The sequence below is a fragment of the Cryptomeria japonica genome, chromosome 5 (assembly GCF_030272615.1).
Source record: "Cryptomeria japonica chromosome 5, Sugi_1.0, whole genome shotgun sequence".
NCBI lineage: Eukaryota > Viridiplantae > Streptophyta > Pinopsida > Cupressales > Cupressaceae > Cryptomeria > Cryptomeria japonica.
In genome coordinates, this window is record NC_081409.1 from 321,396,377 (window position 1) to 321,410,423 (window position 14,047).

The window sequence follows — 14,047 nt, forward strand, 5'->3', positions numbered from 1 at the left end:
CAATGAGATCTGGTTCATGCCTATTTATTTAATTTACTAGCTATACACTATATACAATGGATACAAGATACATTGGATAGTTTTGACTTAGATCTCATTCAATTAGTTTAGTTTATGGTTAGTATTTTAGTTTTCTATTGCATTCCCCTTTGCCCCTCCTCTATATAATTGTGAACTAATATACTAGATATAAGAGTTAGTGGGGATTGGGTGGTGGTTTACCATATAAAGGGAGGTGAGATGATCAAATTCATTTTGACCTACTTCTATAGATGGAGTTCCAACTTATTGATGTTTCTCTTTTTGTAACAAAATTGGGCCCTTGGTCTACTGGTGAAGTTGAATGGCTCCAAATGAGCCCACCAGGGATAAAGTCTTGCTGAGTGCAAGGCTCTAACATCATAAGGGATGAGGTCGGGATTGTGCCCCAGGTGAATTTGGCAGAATGGATACCCCTCAGTCCTTGGCTCTTGGCCGAAGAGGTTCAACCTATCGGCTCGTGCCCCCGTATCGAGTGGCAAAAATACTTTGTGAAGGCCCTTGCTGGGCTATCGTGCCCGTAGGTCTAGACCTCCATCAAAAAACATAAAAAATTATCTCCTTATATGATAGAGCACACTTAATGAATGGAGAACTAACGAGGTGACCGTTTAGCTTCCCCGAGTCAAATTCTTTTTGACCTACCTCTATAGAGAAAATTCTAACTTATTGTTGTTTGTTTCCCTCTTTTTTTCGAACAAATTTCAAATTCTCTCCTTATATGATAGAGCACCCTTAGTGAATGGAGAACTAACGAATCTATGTTCCCTCTCTCTCTATTGTTCTCTTTTGACCCATTTATTCCTCACTAATACAAAATTGAATGTCTATACTTAAAATACTATGTAAAAAATCTCGATCGTACTCCGAATCTCCAAATTTAAATTATAACACATTTCTTACTACTATTAAAAAAATCTACAAAAATTAAACTAAAATTATTATTATTAATAAATATTCACAAACCCATTTTAACTAATTAATATGTAAAAGCTCCAAAATAGAACCTACTCAAATCTTGAGAGAGTGAAATTTCTAAAAAAATCAACATGGGAGGAAAACACTAAATACCTTCAAATTATTAACTTGAATATATACCATCCTTCACTATCAGAAAATCCATTGTCATTTAGTTGGCCTAAATCCTTGTTTCTTTTCTTATTATAGAAGTGACGCGACGCATGGTAAACAGATTCCCACCACATGCCCTACTTAATTACTACAAAAGTAAGGCCTTAAAAAAACATTCCGAATAACAAATAACAAAATCAACTTGGGAGTACTATAAATAGAAGGGTCGTCTCATTTGTTTCAGACCATCGAGAACTGCAGGGCGCGAATTTGACAGCATAGGGTTGTCTCATTTGTTTCAGACCATCGAGAACTGCAGGGCGCGAATTGGCTGTCAAATATCGATAGTTGCAATGGCTGAGGTATGATTTTCTGCATATGTTTTATGTAAATATGATTTTGATTTCTGGTTCTGTAAGTCGGAAATTTCTTTTAAAACTTTTAGAAGCTTTTTGGGTTTTGCTTGTTGAATGAGATGTAGAGGTGCTGGTGGCTATTCAGCTCCAATTTTTAATAAGCTTAAGTATCCATGTTTTGATTTTTACTGAACTTTTGAGATACCCAGTTGAAGGAATTGAAGTTTTATCGGGGAATCTGATTTCATAAGGCATAATTGAGATTGTCAGTAATGGGAATGAATGGCGTACTTTCAATGTGAACAAGTTTAACTTTTTCCCTCTTATAGAAACATAAGATACTGAAAATGGGGTAAGACAGACCAAGAAGACCTTCGAAGTGACTCAGCTATGGAAGCTCCCGACAATATGATTAGCCTTTAAAGGAGTTATTGTTTTTTCTCTTTGTTAAAATTGTCTGTGTGAGTGTGTGCATTTCAGATAACCAGAACTAAGAATTATTTGGATACAACATTCGAATTGTTGATAATTCAGTAAAATCTACTAGCTACCTAGCAGAAAATTGTGGGTCTTTTGCGCATTGTATTTCATTGGTCGTACATTTTAGTTTTTTTTCAGGGTTCAAAGTTCGGAAGGTAAAATGATTAGGCAGTACTCCCATGGAAGGGGACTTCCGTGGATGCTGCTCAATAATTTGAGGAGACTTTTTCTTTGAAACAATGTCATGGACTCATGCCAAACAAAATTACCTTAGCCCTTTCAAGTTTTCAGGAGATTCGATGAAAATCGTCAACACATATTTTTCTGAGAAATAGTTGAAAAATACTGTATCAATTTGGCAGGAATATATCAAAACATGCCTCTGTAGATATGGTAAATCCCTATGCAGCACCCTCACAAACTTTACTTCGAAAAATTTACTACTAAAATTTTCAGGGCGAAGATTTCAACTCAAATCTTGTACGAGAATTTGAAGCCACCAGCCCACTAAAAGTAGGAGCTGCAGCCCTCTTCATGGTAGCCCTTGCTTAGAATTGCTGGTTCAATATGATACTTGTCTGGAGATCTGATGTGCTATCAATGACAATGGAACTTCTAACTGAAATGTTATGTATGATTTGAAAACTTGACCCAAATCTTATGATTGAGTTCTACTCGCTTAACAATCTAAGTAGGAGTGATTTTGAATGAGCAGTTATGAAACCATGGATCAAACATGACATATGTTACAAACTTCACAAATGCTTATCTAATAATTATAGAGATGCAACGGTAGCATCAATGAACTCCATAAAGCATATTCTCTGAACCTCCAACAATGGCCAAGATTAAATCCTATTCCTCTGCAAATTTGGTAATTGTTTCATGTCCTACAAGGTGGTCTTATTTAGTGATATCTGATATGCATGGAATTCATAATAAACTCATACGCTCATTTGAGAAAAGATAACCTTCACAACAATATTAACACTGAGCAAAGGTCTCATTTGAAAGCCATCAAAGGCACCCTAAATAATGGGATATTCGCTTCTTTGCACTCCAAAGTTCAACTCTCTTTGTAGCTTCAGAAATTGCTGTTCACAATATAAAGAAGCTACAAGTTGATCTTCTCCCATTTTTCTTGTAACACTTGCAACAATATCTCTGAATTTTTCATACTTTCTACTTTCTTTAGAGTCTTCGTAATGGCTTTTCTCAGCATGATTAGGATAACTGACCCATTTTGCATTCCTCATCCAAGATTCCTTTCATCCTTTGGTCTTCTATCAGAGAAAGCTTGTGTGTGCATTTATGTAATTTTAGCATCGCTATGCGTTTTGCTATGTTCGTTTCTTTGTCAGATCTGCTATGCAGCTTCTTCTCCGTTTTCTCATGAGAAGCATTGGATAGAGCAAGGGAAGATATATACATAGGATATTCCTAAGAGTCAGAACATCGCTAATCAGGGGCCTAGGAGCAGTTTCATCTTGGATGTACATTGTGGCCACAACAATTGTTTGATAGAAACCTTCCATAAGATAGTATCTTGAAGCATTAGGTTAACCATTTGTGCAAACTGCCCATGATTTTTGAATGAGTGTTCTAAAGCAGCAAGCTTTTGGTCCCTGTTGCCCTGAAGTCATTATTGATTTACCTCATCATGAATTTTTTGGTGCCTTTAAGTTTACTTCACACATAGAGAAACATTGATCTTTTCCTCAATGCCCATGTTTTACTAGTTTAAAATCTGTTGATTTTGGATGAAGTAGAGTTTTACACCTTGCTATATGATCAGTGAGTTGGCTGTATGATGCAAGGTTCAACTCTTTTTTAGCAACTAATTATGTTTTCTTCCTTATGTTCCAATCTTATGGTTCCTTATATTGTGAAAGATAGCTCAGATGATCTATTACTGATTCAAATGTCACTCACCTGTAAACATAACACTTGGGACTGCATTTATGCAGTGTCAGACAAGATTCACTAAATCGGGATGGTTAATAATACCAGGCATCAGAAACCCTCTAGGAAATCACCTGTTACCTTGCCTGTGATTACTATCAAGTTACTCAAAAGCCACAAGGTCACCAGTGCACTGAACCCACCCTTCATACATTCATAGAAACTCACCTTTATGCTGTAAGAACTGGCGTCTCAAATTCTATGAAATTATAAGCTGTAACCAAAATGTTTTACGAAGACATATGAAGGCAGAACAGATTGGACTCAACGAATTTGAACAATGGGCTACTTGGACCAACTTTAAACTGTTTTGGTTATGCTCATTATGCCATGGATTGTTGACTTTGCCTTTACCTTGTGGTTGTTATTTAATTACAAGCATTTCAACATATATTTGGCCTGAAAAACTGAAATGTCATGATGTTAGTTACTAGGAAAAATTGTTTTTATCCGAGTCCACAGTCTGGAGAAACTCCCAAAGTACTATCTTGAAGCTGATTACACTAATTATGGAAACTAGATACTACTTAAATATGCATGCAATGATGGGCAAAATTATCATAGCCCTCAATTCAAGCACCACATGTCAGTAGAAATGGGGTGGTCCACTCTTTCCTATGTTCATCAAGTTTAAATAACTGTAGGGAACAACAAAAACATATACTTATCATGAAACTAAACACACTGTACAAAAAAAAATGCAAATCTAAACTGCTGCAGCTGCCCCTTTAGTTCTCTTACTATAATCTTATATGAAATATAACACGTTTCTCTTACCTAATTCAGATGCAGTACCTTACATTATTACTTTTCTGCTTCTTTTATATTTCCATCTGGTGTCTCTGCACTTCCACCATCAGCTGGTTTTTCATACTTGTCAAAATAGGAGTTGTGTACAATTGTGTGGCACAGCTACCCTTGTACAAAATCTGCAGTTAGGGTCTCAAAAGTTAATCCTTTCCAATGGCCTAGATTTTGGGTTCATAAGGCCCAGTAGGGATTGCCAGTAATGTGAACTAGCATTCAATATGATAAATTTATAACTTTTTGGTTTCTTTCTTTCTGTCTTCCCAAATGATGAGAAATATTGGGCATAAAATGCTGCAAGATGATGATGAGAACCTTTTGGGTGATTAGCCCTTGAAGAAATTATTTCTTTTCCTCCAGAGGAAAAAAAAGAGTGTTTTCATGTACATTTCAGATTTACCTAGAATTGGAATCCTCTGGAGTCTTCATAACAGGAAAATCCTCAGATTTTGTGTCTTTTAATGGTTTATTGTACATGTATTTAATCTTTTTTGGGTTCATAGTTTGTGGGGCAAAATGCTACAGCAGAAGTTGTAATTTAAAATGAATGAAGAATTATTGTGACCCCTTTAGAGGAATTTAGACTTAATTTTTCCGTGGTCTAATTGATGTATTTTGTCAGATACACAAATAGTTTCTTATTGACAGTTTCAGTTAGATTGTCAAATTTGTGAATGCTTGTACACATCCAAGTTTCAAATAGAAGGCTGTTGTGAATGCTACATTTTCTAAAGAAACAAAATAATTTTCCTCTTGAAGAGGACCAGTTTTATGATATCTTGGATAACTTGTATCCTGTGTTGTATTGTGCTTGCATGTTTTGCTGCTCTGTTATTGGATACTGGATGAACTTTGCTAATGTAAGGATGTGCAAATTATCATATGGAAGTTGCTGTTTCTTTTCATGCTTTATTTAGGCATTACACATAAGGGTATTGGCCATAAATGAGAGTAGTAATGATGATGGTTGGGCAATGGTCCTGTTGAAGGGGGCTGACTAAGTTTTCTCTGTGGGAAACGCTCAATAATTTTAGAGAGTTTTCTTTAAAATACTGCTATGCCAAATAAAATTTACCTCTGCCCTTGCAAGTTTTTAGGATATTGCAAAAAAAACTGTCCCTGCATAATTTTCTAAAAAATAATAAATATTTCATCAAAGGGTAGCCAATTGTTAGCAGAAGATCCCAAAAAATCTATGCATGTAAGTCAAACCTCTAGGCCCCTGTTTACGTTACCCTCACAAACTTTTCTCTGATAAATTGACCACTGATTATTTGAGGTCAATAATCTGATTTTTCTCTCCAGATACATTTTACAATCTTGAATAAAGTCACCCGTGCATTAAGATTAAGAGCTGCACCCTCCTCCGTGGAACTCCCTTCTCGGAGTTTCTAACTCAATCTGATACGTTCTGAAAACTGAAATCTTTACCTTAAATGCCAAAGTCATTAAAATATGAGTTTCTAACTGAAAGGCTTGTCCATCCTTCTCACATGGACTCAAATTCACAAGCTTTATTCTGAGTTTTTCTAGCTGTTTTGTGTTCTTGTATATGTGTATGCTTATGTACTTGGAATTGAATGCTTAAAAACTTCCATGGTAATGACTTGAAGAGTCTGTATTTGAGTATAAAACATGACATCTGTCTTTTTAATTGTTACCGTTACTCCTAAAGGTAAAATTGTTGCAATGTAGACAGTTGTATTGAAGGTTGCTATGTCCTGTCAAGGTTGTGTTGGAGCTGTAAAGCGAGTGCTCAGCAAAATGGAAGGTAATGTCAAGACACTCTTGTTACATTAATATCCCTTTTTGACCATAACTTTAGAATTGAATTTTTGGGACCAAATCACATTGAAAAGTTTAATTTCTTTCTTTGAATCCTGATGGGATCAGGGTAAGTATGCCCTGAATACGGTAGCACAGCTTGGTGCCTCCATTCCCAGACATTAAAGAGCCACACATGATTTACTGGAAATCAACATTGTAGACCTTAAATGATACTCAGCTTATTGTTCTTTTTAGTAGTGTATTGAAATAACTAGTTGCAGTGGTAGTATGTCCTAACTCATAGTGTATCTTAAAGTAGATTTCCTGCATTGTGATGTTCTAATCAACAAACATTGTGGTTGATTTCAGGGGTCGAATCATATGATGTGAACTTGCAAGACCAAAAAGTGACAGTGAAAGGAAATATAAAACCTGAGATAGTTCTGCAAACTGTCAGGAATGCTGGCAAGGAGACAAGCTTCTGGCCAGCTGAAGGGAAGTAAACTTCCAATTAACAATAGATATCTACAGTTGGAACACTTAGTATGATAGCATCGGAGAGTATATCTTACTAATCATCATGAGGCACTTCTAAATAAGATTGTAATCAATTTAGTGACCTTGATCATAATAGAAATTTGCAGAATCTATACATTCTGCATTTTAGTAGTAAATGGAGATTCTTTTAGACCATGTTTAAGATTTTTTAAATTCTGATTCTAGCTTAGTGGTCTATGATAATTGGTTGTTTAGCATGCTTTTTATATGTCTATATTTACAAGATGTCTGAAATTTTTGTCTTGATTATACATTTGAATTTGCTATCCTCAAAGAACTGTATAATCCAGCGCTCCAATACATAAATGATGTTTTGAGGTATTTAAACTTTGACAACAGTAATAAATAAGCAAGGTTTTTTTTTCCTTCTCGTTTGAGTTTAACATCAGCTAAGTTTCAAGCTATTTTAAATCTTGGCTATATAATGTAATATGGATTTGTGTTTTCTTTGTAAAATGATTGAATTTGATGTAAGATCTACAACTAAAAATGCTTTAAATGAGATTTAATGTCAACAATGCTCCCCACATGAGATAAACATCTGCCTGCGCCACTATAATTGAGCAATGGAATAAGAAGTCCTAGATTTCAATTCTAGTTACAAATACTTATCCCACTCACATGGGAGGAGACAATTAGAAGTTCTAGTTACAAATACTTCTCCACTCTCATGGGAGGCAAAGCCAATTAGCTTTGCTCATATGGATATGACATGGATTACAAACTTTGAACATGCTTAACCATCAATTGTAGAGATGCATGGGTACCATAAATGAATTACAAACTTTGAACATTCTTTACCATCAATTATAGAGATGTATGGGTACCATAAATGAATTCCATAGTCTTTGAACCTCTAGCAATGCTCAAGATAAGAACATATTCCTATACATGTAGTAACTTCGTCTTTGTTTTCTATGTGTTTTTATCATGAAAAAGATTATTGACATGCATTGAATCCAAAGGAATTTGAGTTATTCGTGCAACAAAAGATAACCTTAACAACAATATTAAGAGGGAGTAAAGGCCTCGTTGGAAAACCCCAATCTAAATGAGAAACAACTTGACCTTATCTAGAAAAAAAAATTTAGTACTTTTGGAATCTCTATTTTTCCAATCCGAAGTGAGCAACAACTTGACCTTCTCTAGAATTTTTTTCATACTTATTGGAATATTCATGAATTGTCCACACTATATGCATTCCCTAAAGTCTTCACCATGGCCTTAGTGAGCATGAGTGAGCATTAATTGACCCATTTTTAATGTCTAACCCAATATTCCTCTTTCTTAGTTGGGTGAAGTGTGTGTATATCTTAGAATATCTAACATAAGATAGTGCACACTTAAGGGTGAGCATGAGTAAGCATCAATTGAACCATTTTTTATGTCTAACCCAATATTCCTCTTTCTTAGTTGGGAGTTGGGTGAAGTGTGTATATCTTGAGAGGATCTTATAGAGAATCTAACATAAGATAGAACACTTTAAGGGTTAGGTCAACTATTTGTGAAAACTTCTTATAATTCAATAATGTTAGAAAACACTTTATAAATGGGTGATTATTACTTGTATTAATGATGCAATAGCACCATATTAGTTATGTCTAAAAAGTAACTTACAACATAAATTACAACTACTAATGTAACTTCACATTCAATAATAAATAAAAACATACACATTGAAGTGTGTGCCATCCAATTCTATACTTTTTTTCTTTCAACATTTAGTCTCAAACAAAGAAATCGTGGGAAATGTATATTCATTCGAATCAAGGAAGCCCTTGAAAAGGGTATGAAAGTGAGCAAGCCCTAAGAGAGTATATATATATATATATATATATATATCTCCAAAAAGGTTGTTGTGAGAGGGTTTGCACAATGTTCACAAAGAAACATTGAGGAGGGGGATTACAAAAAATTGTGCAATGAGAAAGAAAAAATTGTTAAAGTTAATTGCAAGTGGAAATTAGAAATATGGAGGGTTTTATGAAATGAAGCACAGAGTCTTATGGTACAAATGAATAGTGAAGGTTGTATAGATGTAGAATATGGAAAATATAAATTGAATAGTAATATAAAAAATTGGGTATATATGTGGCCCAATTTTTCTTGCAATCTCATTTGGACTTGATCAACTTATTATAGGTATGGATACTTGTTGATTTGCACATTCCTATTTTGGACTTATGATTATGATATTATACTAGTATGGATAGTGAGATCACGGTTAGGATAATTTAATCACAAGCATAATTTGATAATCTAGATTATTTAATTTGATTATGGTTTATTGTTATTATTCACGTGTTGATATATAATGGTGACTAAATGAGCATGTTTATATGGAACTAACCTAGTGGTGAGTTAGTGTACATATGATTTCACATTTTCGCTATTTTGTTGTGATTATAATTATGCATTTCAATTTTAATCATGCTTTGAATATATCCGTTTGACTTAATTTCAAATTAGGATCAATAATTAGAATAAGGGCGTCTATTTGTATGGTGAATTTTTTTTAAAATGACACATAAGCTAACACTATGAGATATATGTGAAATTGAATTGTTTAAGATTTGTAATTATGATAATTAGTTGAATTATGGAAATTATGCAAACGATGAGTTTCATAGTGAATATGAATATATTTAAAATTATTAGGTTTGGACTCTTATTTTCTAAAGTTGCTTTCCTATGAGTGTAAAACTTTTTAATGCCTTGATTGTATAGGTGTATTGAGTGTTTTGAAGACCTTAGAATTTGGTTGAACTTACTTAGACAACTTGGTTTCTTGTCTATTTATTGGATGATTTATATGGGACCAAGTAGAGATAAATGGACCATTAAGTGGTACTTAGTGAGATTGGATCTGTTAAGCTCGATTTCTCAAGTCAAACTATAAGTTGCCTTTGAGATTTTTCTCATTGACCTGGAATAAGAAGTTGTTTTGTATGAATTATCATCTTTTTTTCTTGTAGGAAAGATGATATTTATTGATGTGTGTGAATGATCAAATGCCTTTTGAAGATGTGTTTTCTTTCTAAATATGGTTATTCTTGAATTGGACTTGAACTTTGTGTACTTTATTATGAATGATGTATTTTTTTGTAAACAATTTTCTTATGTGCTTGATATGATGAGGAAAATTGTTGTGGTTATACTTCTAATTGGACCATACACTAATCATTTTCTTGCAATTAGAATTATTGTATCCTCTTTTATGATTAGAACTTTGATTAAAGTATAATGTCCCCTTTTTCAATGCCCTATTTTTTACCTTAAAATCATAATCCCAAGTAAAGTAAAGAATGGGATACAGATATCATTTACCAATTTATTCTAATTGAGACCCCTCAATCATGTTAGATATGCAATTGATCATTCCTACTAGGGTTAGGGATATTATCTTAATCATTAATGTAAACTACATAATATACATGTGGGATTCCATTGAGGTTGTTTCCAACATTCCTTCCACATTATGAAGAACCTAGGATATCATACAAGGTGCATTGAGCCTATCCATTAACCCTAGGAGCTCATTACTAGCACCCATCATTCAGCCTCCTAGCCCTACTCAACTTGAATGGGCTTTTTTGCTACTTGCCCTTTTCATATGTCTTACCTCCCCTCCATAATGGGATGGTGGATTGGCTATAAGCTTAAAAGAATCATTATTAATTCTATACACATTCCTATTTCATTATTAACATACATTAGAAGGTATAGAATTTAAGAATGCATTCATACCTTGAGTTATTAAATGGATAGATTTTTCCTTCCAAATGTTTGCTTAGTTTAAGTATTTATCTCTATATTGTTTTTTTCTTATTGGATTGAGTGCAGTCTGTATTTAATTTATTATCCTTTTTTTCCCTTTTAGATATGTGTAAAACATGTTTATGTATCTGCAGTAATACTCAAAATTTTGTCTGTAGGATAGATTATTTCCTTATAAATATACCTCCTTACCTATTGATTACCTCTACTCTAAGTCTACTATAGATGGAAGAGATATTCCTTTTTTTTCCCCCTAAATGACGTTCAAATATTTTGTATTTTTATACCTCAAAAACCAAGGGTTATGCCTCTTCAAAGAAGTCGACTAGCAAGTATTTGAACTATATATTTTGTTATTTTATTCCTTCTTAAAATTTGTACTTTCCACGAAAAGTCGGCTCTATTGGAAATTGTATTTCAATTTAGAAACCACTTGAACTGGGTCAACCCTCATACTATTATTATAATTAATTCTTTAACAACTCCTAATGAAGTCAGATTTATTTCTAATTTTATTCCCCTTCATTTGAGTTAACACTCCTTGATCATCCCAAATGTTAATTGCTTTTGTGTTGGGTTGACCCCTTACATTTGTTTAATCATTCATACTTAATCATATAGATTTGCGACTAGGATTTAGGGCTACTATAACTAGGGTTTTAAACTGCTACAATTAGTGTAAGGAAATTAAGTAGCGGAACAACTTCCTACACTAACCTTGAGAGGAGGATAATGCAAAAAAAATTATAGATCATTACAATAGCATATAAACTTAATAGAAATAGGCATAATAACATGCATACCATAACAAGGTGATTTACGTGGGGAAAACCATTTCGGGAGAAAGATCCCACACTCCAAAAGCCAACCAATATATTATTTAGAAACCAATAATAGATTACAATATACTTGTAGAGAAATCTTTTCACAAGAGTACCACCAACCAGAGATTTATAGGTAACTCGATAGCTATAGGACTCTTATACACAACCTCAATCTCACACACCTCATATATAGGAAATAAAGTACATGAAATCGTTAAACGGTATTACAAAACCATGGGCTAAAACCACTCAATAAAGTGGAACCAAACTTATCTCCAATCCTAGATGCCTTATGATGTGTCAAAACACACATCAACATGTGTACCTCCCTTTTACAACTCATCTACGTGTTCAATGCATTTATATTTCCTATTTCAGGAGACCAAACTTTCAGAGGCCATAACTTTTGAACCAGGTGTCCGATTGATGAACCATTTGAAGCACCATAAATCTCATAAAATTCTCTATAACCTCATAACTTGGTATTCTAGTTACAACCATTTTTCAAGCCATTTCAAAGCCTCTAAATTCCTCAAAATTAAATTTGAAACATTTATCGCAACTTCCGAAAACAAAAACTTTAATATCTTCAGATCTAATTATGATCTTGCAACAAAAATTTATTGGTATGTTTATCTAGCTATTCTGAAGCTTTGGGGAAAATTTCAAACCAATTCATGCTCAAATGAAAAACTTACTATAAATAGTAACCATATGTAAATGCAAGGTTGAGACACCATTTTCCCAACATTCTCCCACTTGTCGAACACCTTGCAAGAGAAAAGTGAGTATCTACACCATAAATTAATTGCTAGGGGCCATTAGGCCCATAGACTCCAAACACTATTTGAACTTCTATGTGCTCGCAACATTAGTCAAAAAATCTATAACATTCATCAAAGTCTCTAACTTAACTAGCTTCACTCTACCAATTTCGACCATATCTCTAACAAAATGATATTGAACATCAATGTGTTTGAGTCTGTAATGGTGGAAAAATGGTGAATGATAGATCAAGAAGGAAACTACCCTTTCCCTCAAAGAGAGATGAGAGTGTCGCTATTGATTACCCTTCAAACACTTTTCACCATGTTACATTAGGAAGAGGAGAGGATAATTCACCAGATTCAATCTCTCCACATGAAGATGGTAGATTGAATTCTAAATGAATTGGTAATGTTAAGTTGATCCCCTCTTCCTTGTTTGAAATGGAAAGGAAATTGATTAAATTATGTAGTGCAAAAGTGACAAAGAATTGATTATAACTTGAGATCAGAATATGGGATGAAGCTGTGCACCTAGATTTGGCATTAATATGTCAAGACGAAGTCGCCCTGCGAATTTGAGGAAAAGTTGCTGGGACCATGGCGAAAATGTACGCGGTCCTCCTAAAAATCCAAGAAACAAAAAGAGTTTTTCCGCCTCTGCAAATGAAGCCCAAATTCAAAAGTACAGCAGTGCACTTGCAACCTACACATAGAAAAGAGAGGAAAATGGGTTGGGATTGGGGGTTTGCCTTTAGGTCAAACCCCACTTTTGGAATTAACTAGGTAATGAAAGAAAGTACTTGCAAGTAGATGTAAATGAAAGACTGAATTGTAAATCACCTCAAGGGAGGTTGTAGTAGCAATGTTGATAGAAGTGCTTGTGTGGAATTGAATGTTGAAATCAATCTCCACTTCAATGGTTGGATCCTTGACTTGAATGCAACGCCTAGTCTTGAAGGGAGACTTGAGAATACTCAATGTTGGAAAAGAATGCTTGAATGCTTGATCACTTATGCAACTTGAATCTATCCAACTTTGACCTATCCAACTTATGCAAATGAGAGGATGAATGTCCCCTTAAATGCATGTTAGTGGATCTAAATTTCATCATGAGTCGACATCGGGGGAGTTTCCCACCCGATGCACAACCAACAATGCAACCCTAGGAAGGGTCTTGCCCCAAAATAGGGCAGGGGCAGGGGCACCACGCCCCTATCCTAGGAGGACAAGGATGCCACACCTCTTTCCTACCCCTTTCTCCAGAGCAGAGTGTGGATGGGGTGATGCAGAGGCCAAGGAAGAAGAAGTTTTTGAAAGTTGAGAAATATTCAGTCTTAGATCACGCTAGAGGATTCAAACTCGCGTGCGTGAGGACCCTAATGTAGTCAAAAATTGCTAGGGTCACAATTTTATGACACTACAGGGTTAGGCATGAAATATTGAGTTCTTGGATAGGAAAACACATTCTGATTGTCACAATAAACTATCACTGCACCTTGCTTTATTCCAATATCCGAACACAGTCTTGTAAGCCAAATGACTTCTTTACAAGCATGAGTAGCTACCATATATTCAACTTATATAGTGGACAAAGAAACTACAATCTGTCTCTTACTCGTCCAACTAATTGCTATCAATA

At 34.5% G+C, this 14,047-nt stretch overlaps 1 protein-coding gene across 3 annotated transcripts; it reads left to right on the plus strand.

The window, feature by feature from the left end:
• Window positions 1-1,297: 1,297 nt before the first annotated feature.
• Window positions 1,298-7,156, plus strand: LOC131062503 (copper transport protein ATX1). 3 transcript variants are annotated; one of them, XM_057996189.2, is made up of 3 exons: window positions 1,298-1,472; window positions 6,391-6,486; window positions 6,852-7,156. In XM_057996189.2, the coding sequence occupies exons 2-3, from the start codon at window positions 6,432-6,434 to the stop codon at window positions 6,983-6,985; spliced, it is 189 nt and encodes a 62-aa protein (XP_057852172.1). In that variant the 5' UTR covers window positions 1,298-1,472; window positions 6,391-6,431; the 3' UTR covers window positions 6,986-7,156. The 3 variants fall into 3 exon arrangements, with proteins under 3 accessions (XP_057852172.1, XP_057852164.1, XP_057852157.1); XM_057996181.2 differs by having other exon boundaries at window positions 1,299-1,472; window positions 6,415-6,486; XM_057996174.2 differs by having other exon boundaries at window positions 1,303-1,472; window positions 6,411-6,486.
• Window positions 7,157-14,047: the final 6,891 nt, after the last annotated feature.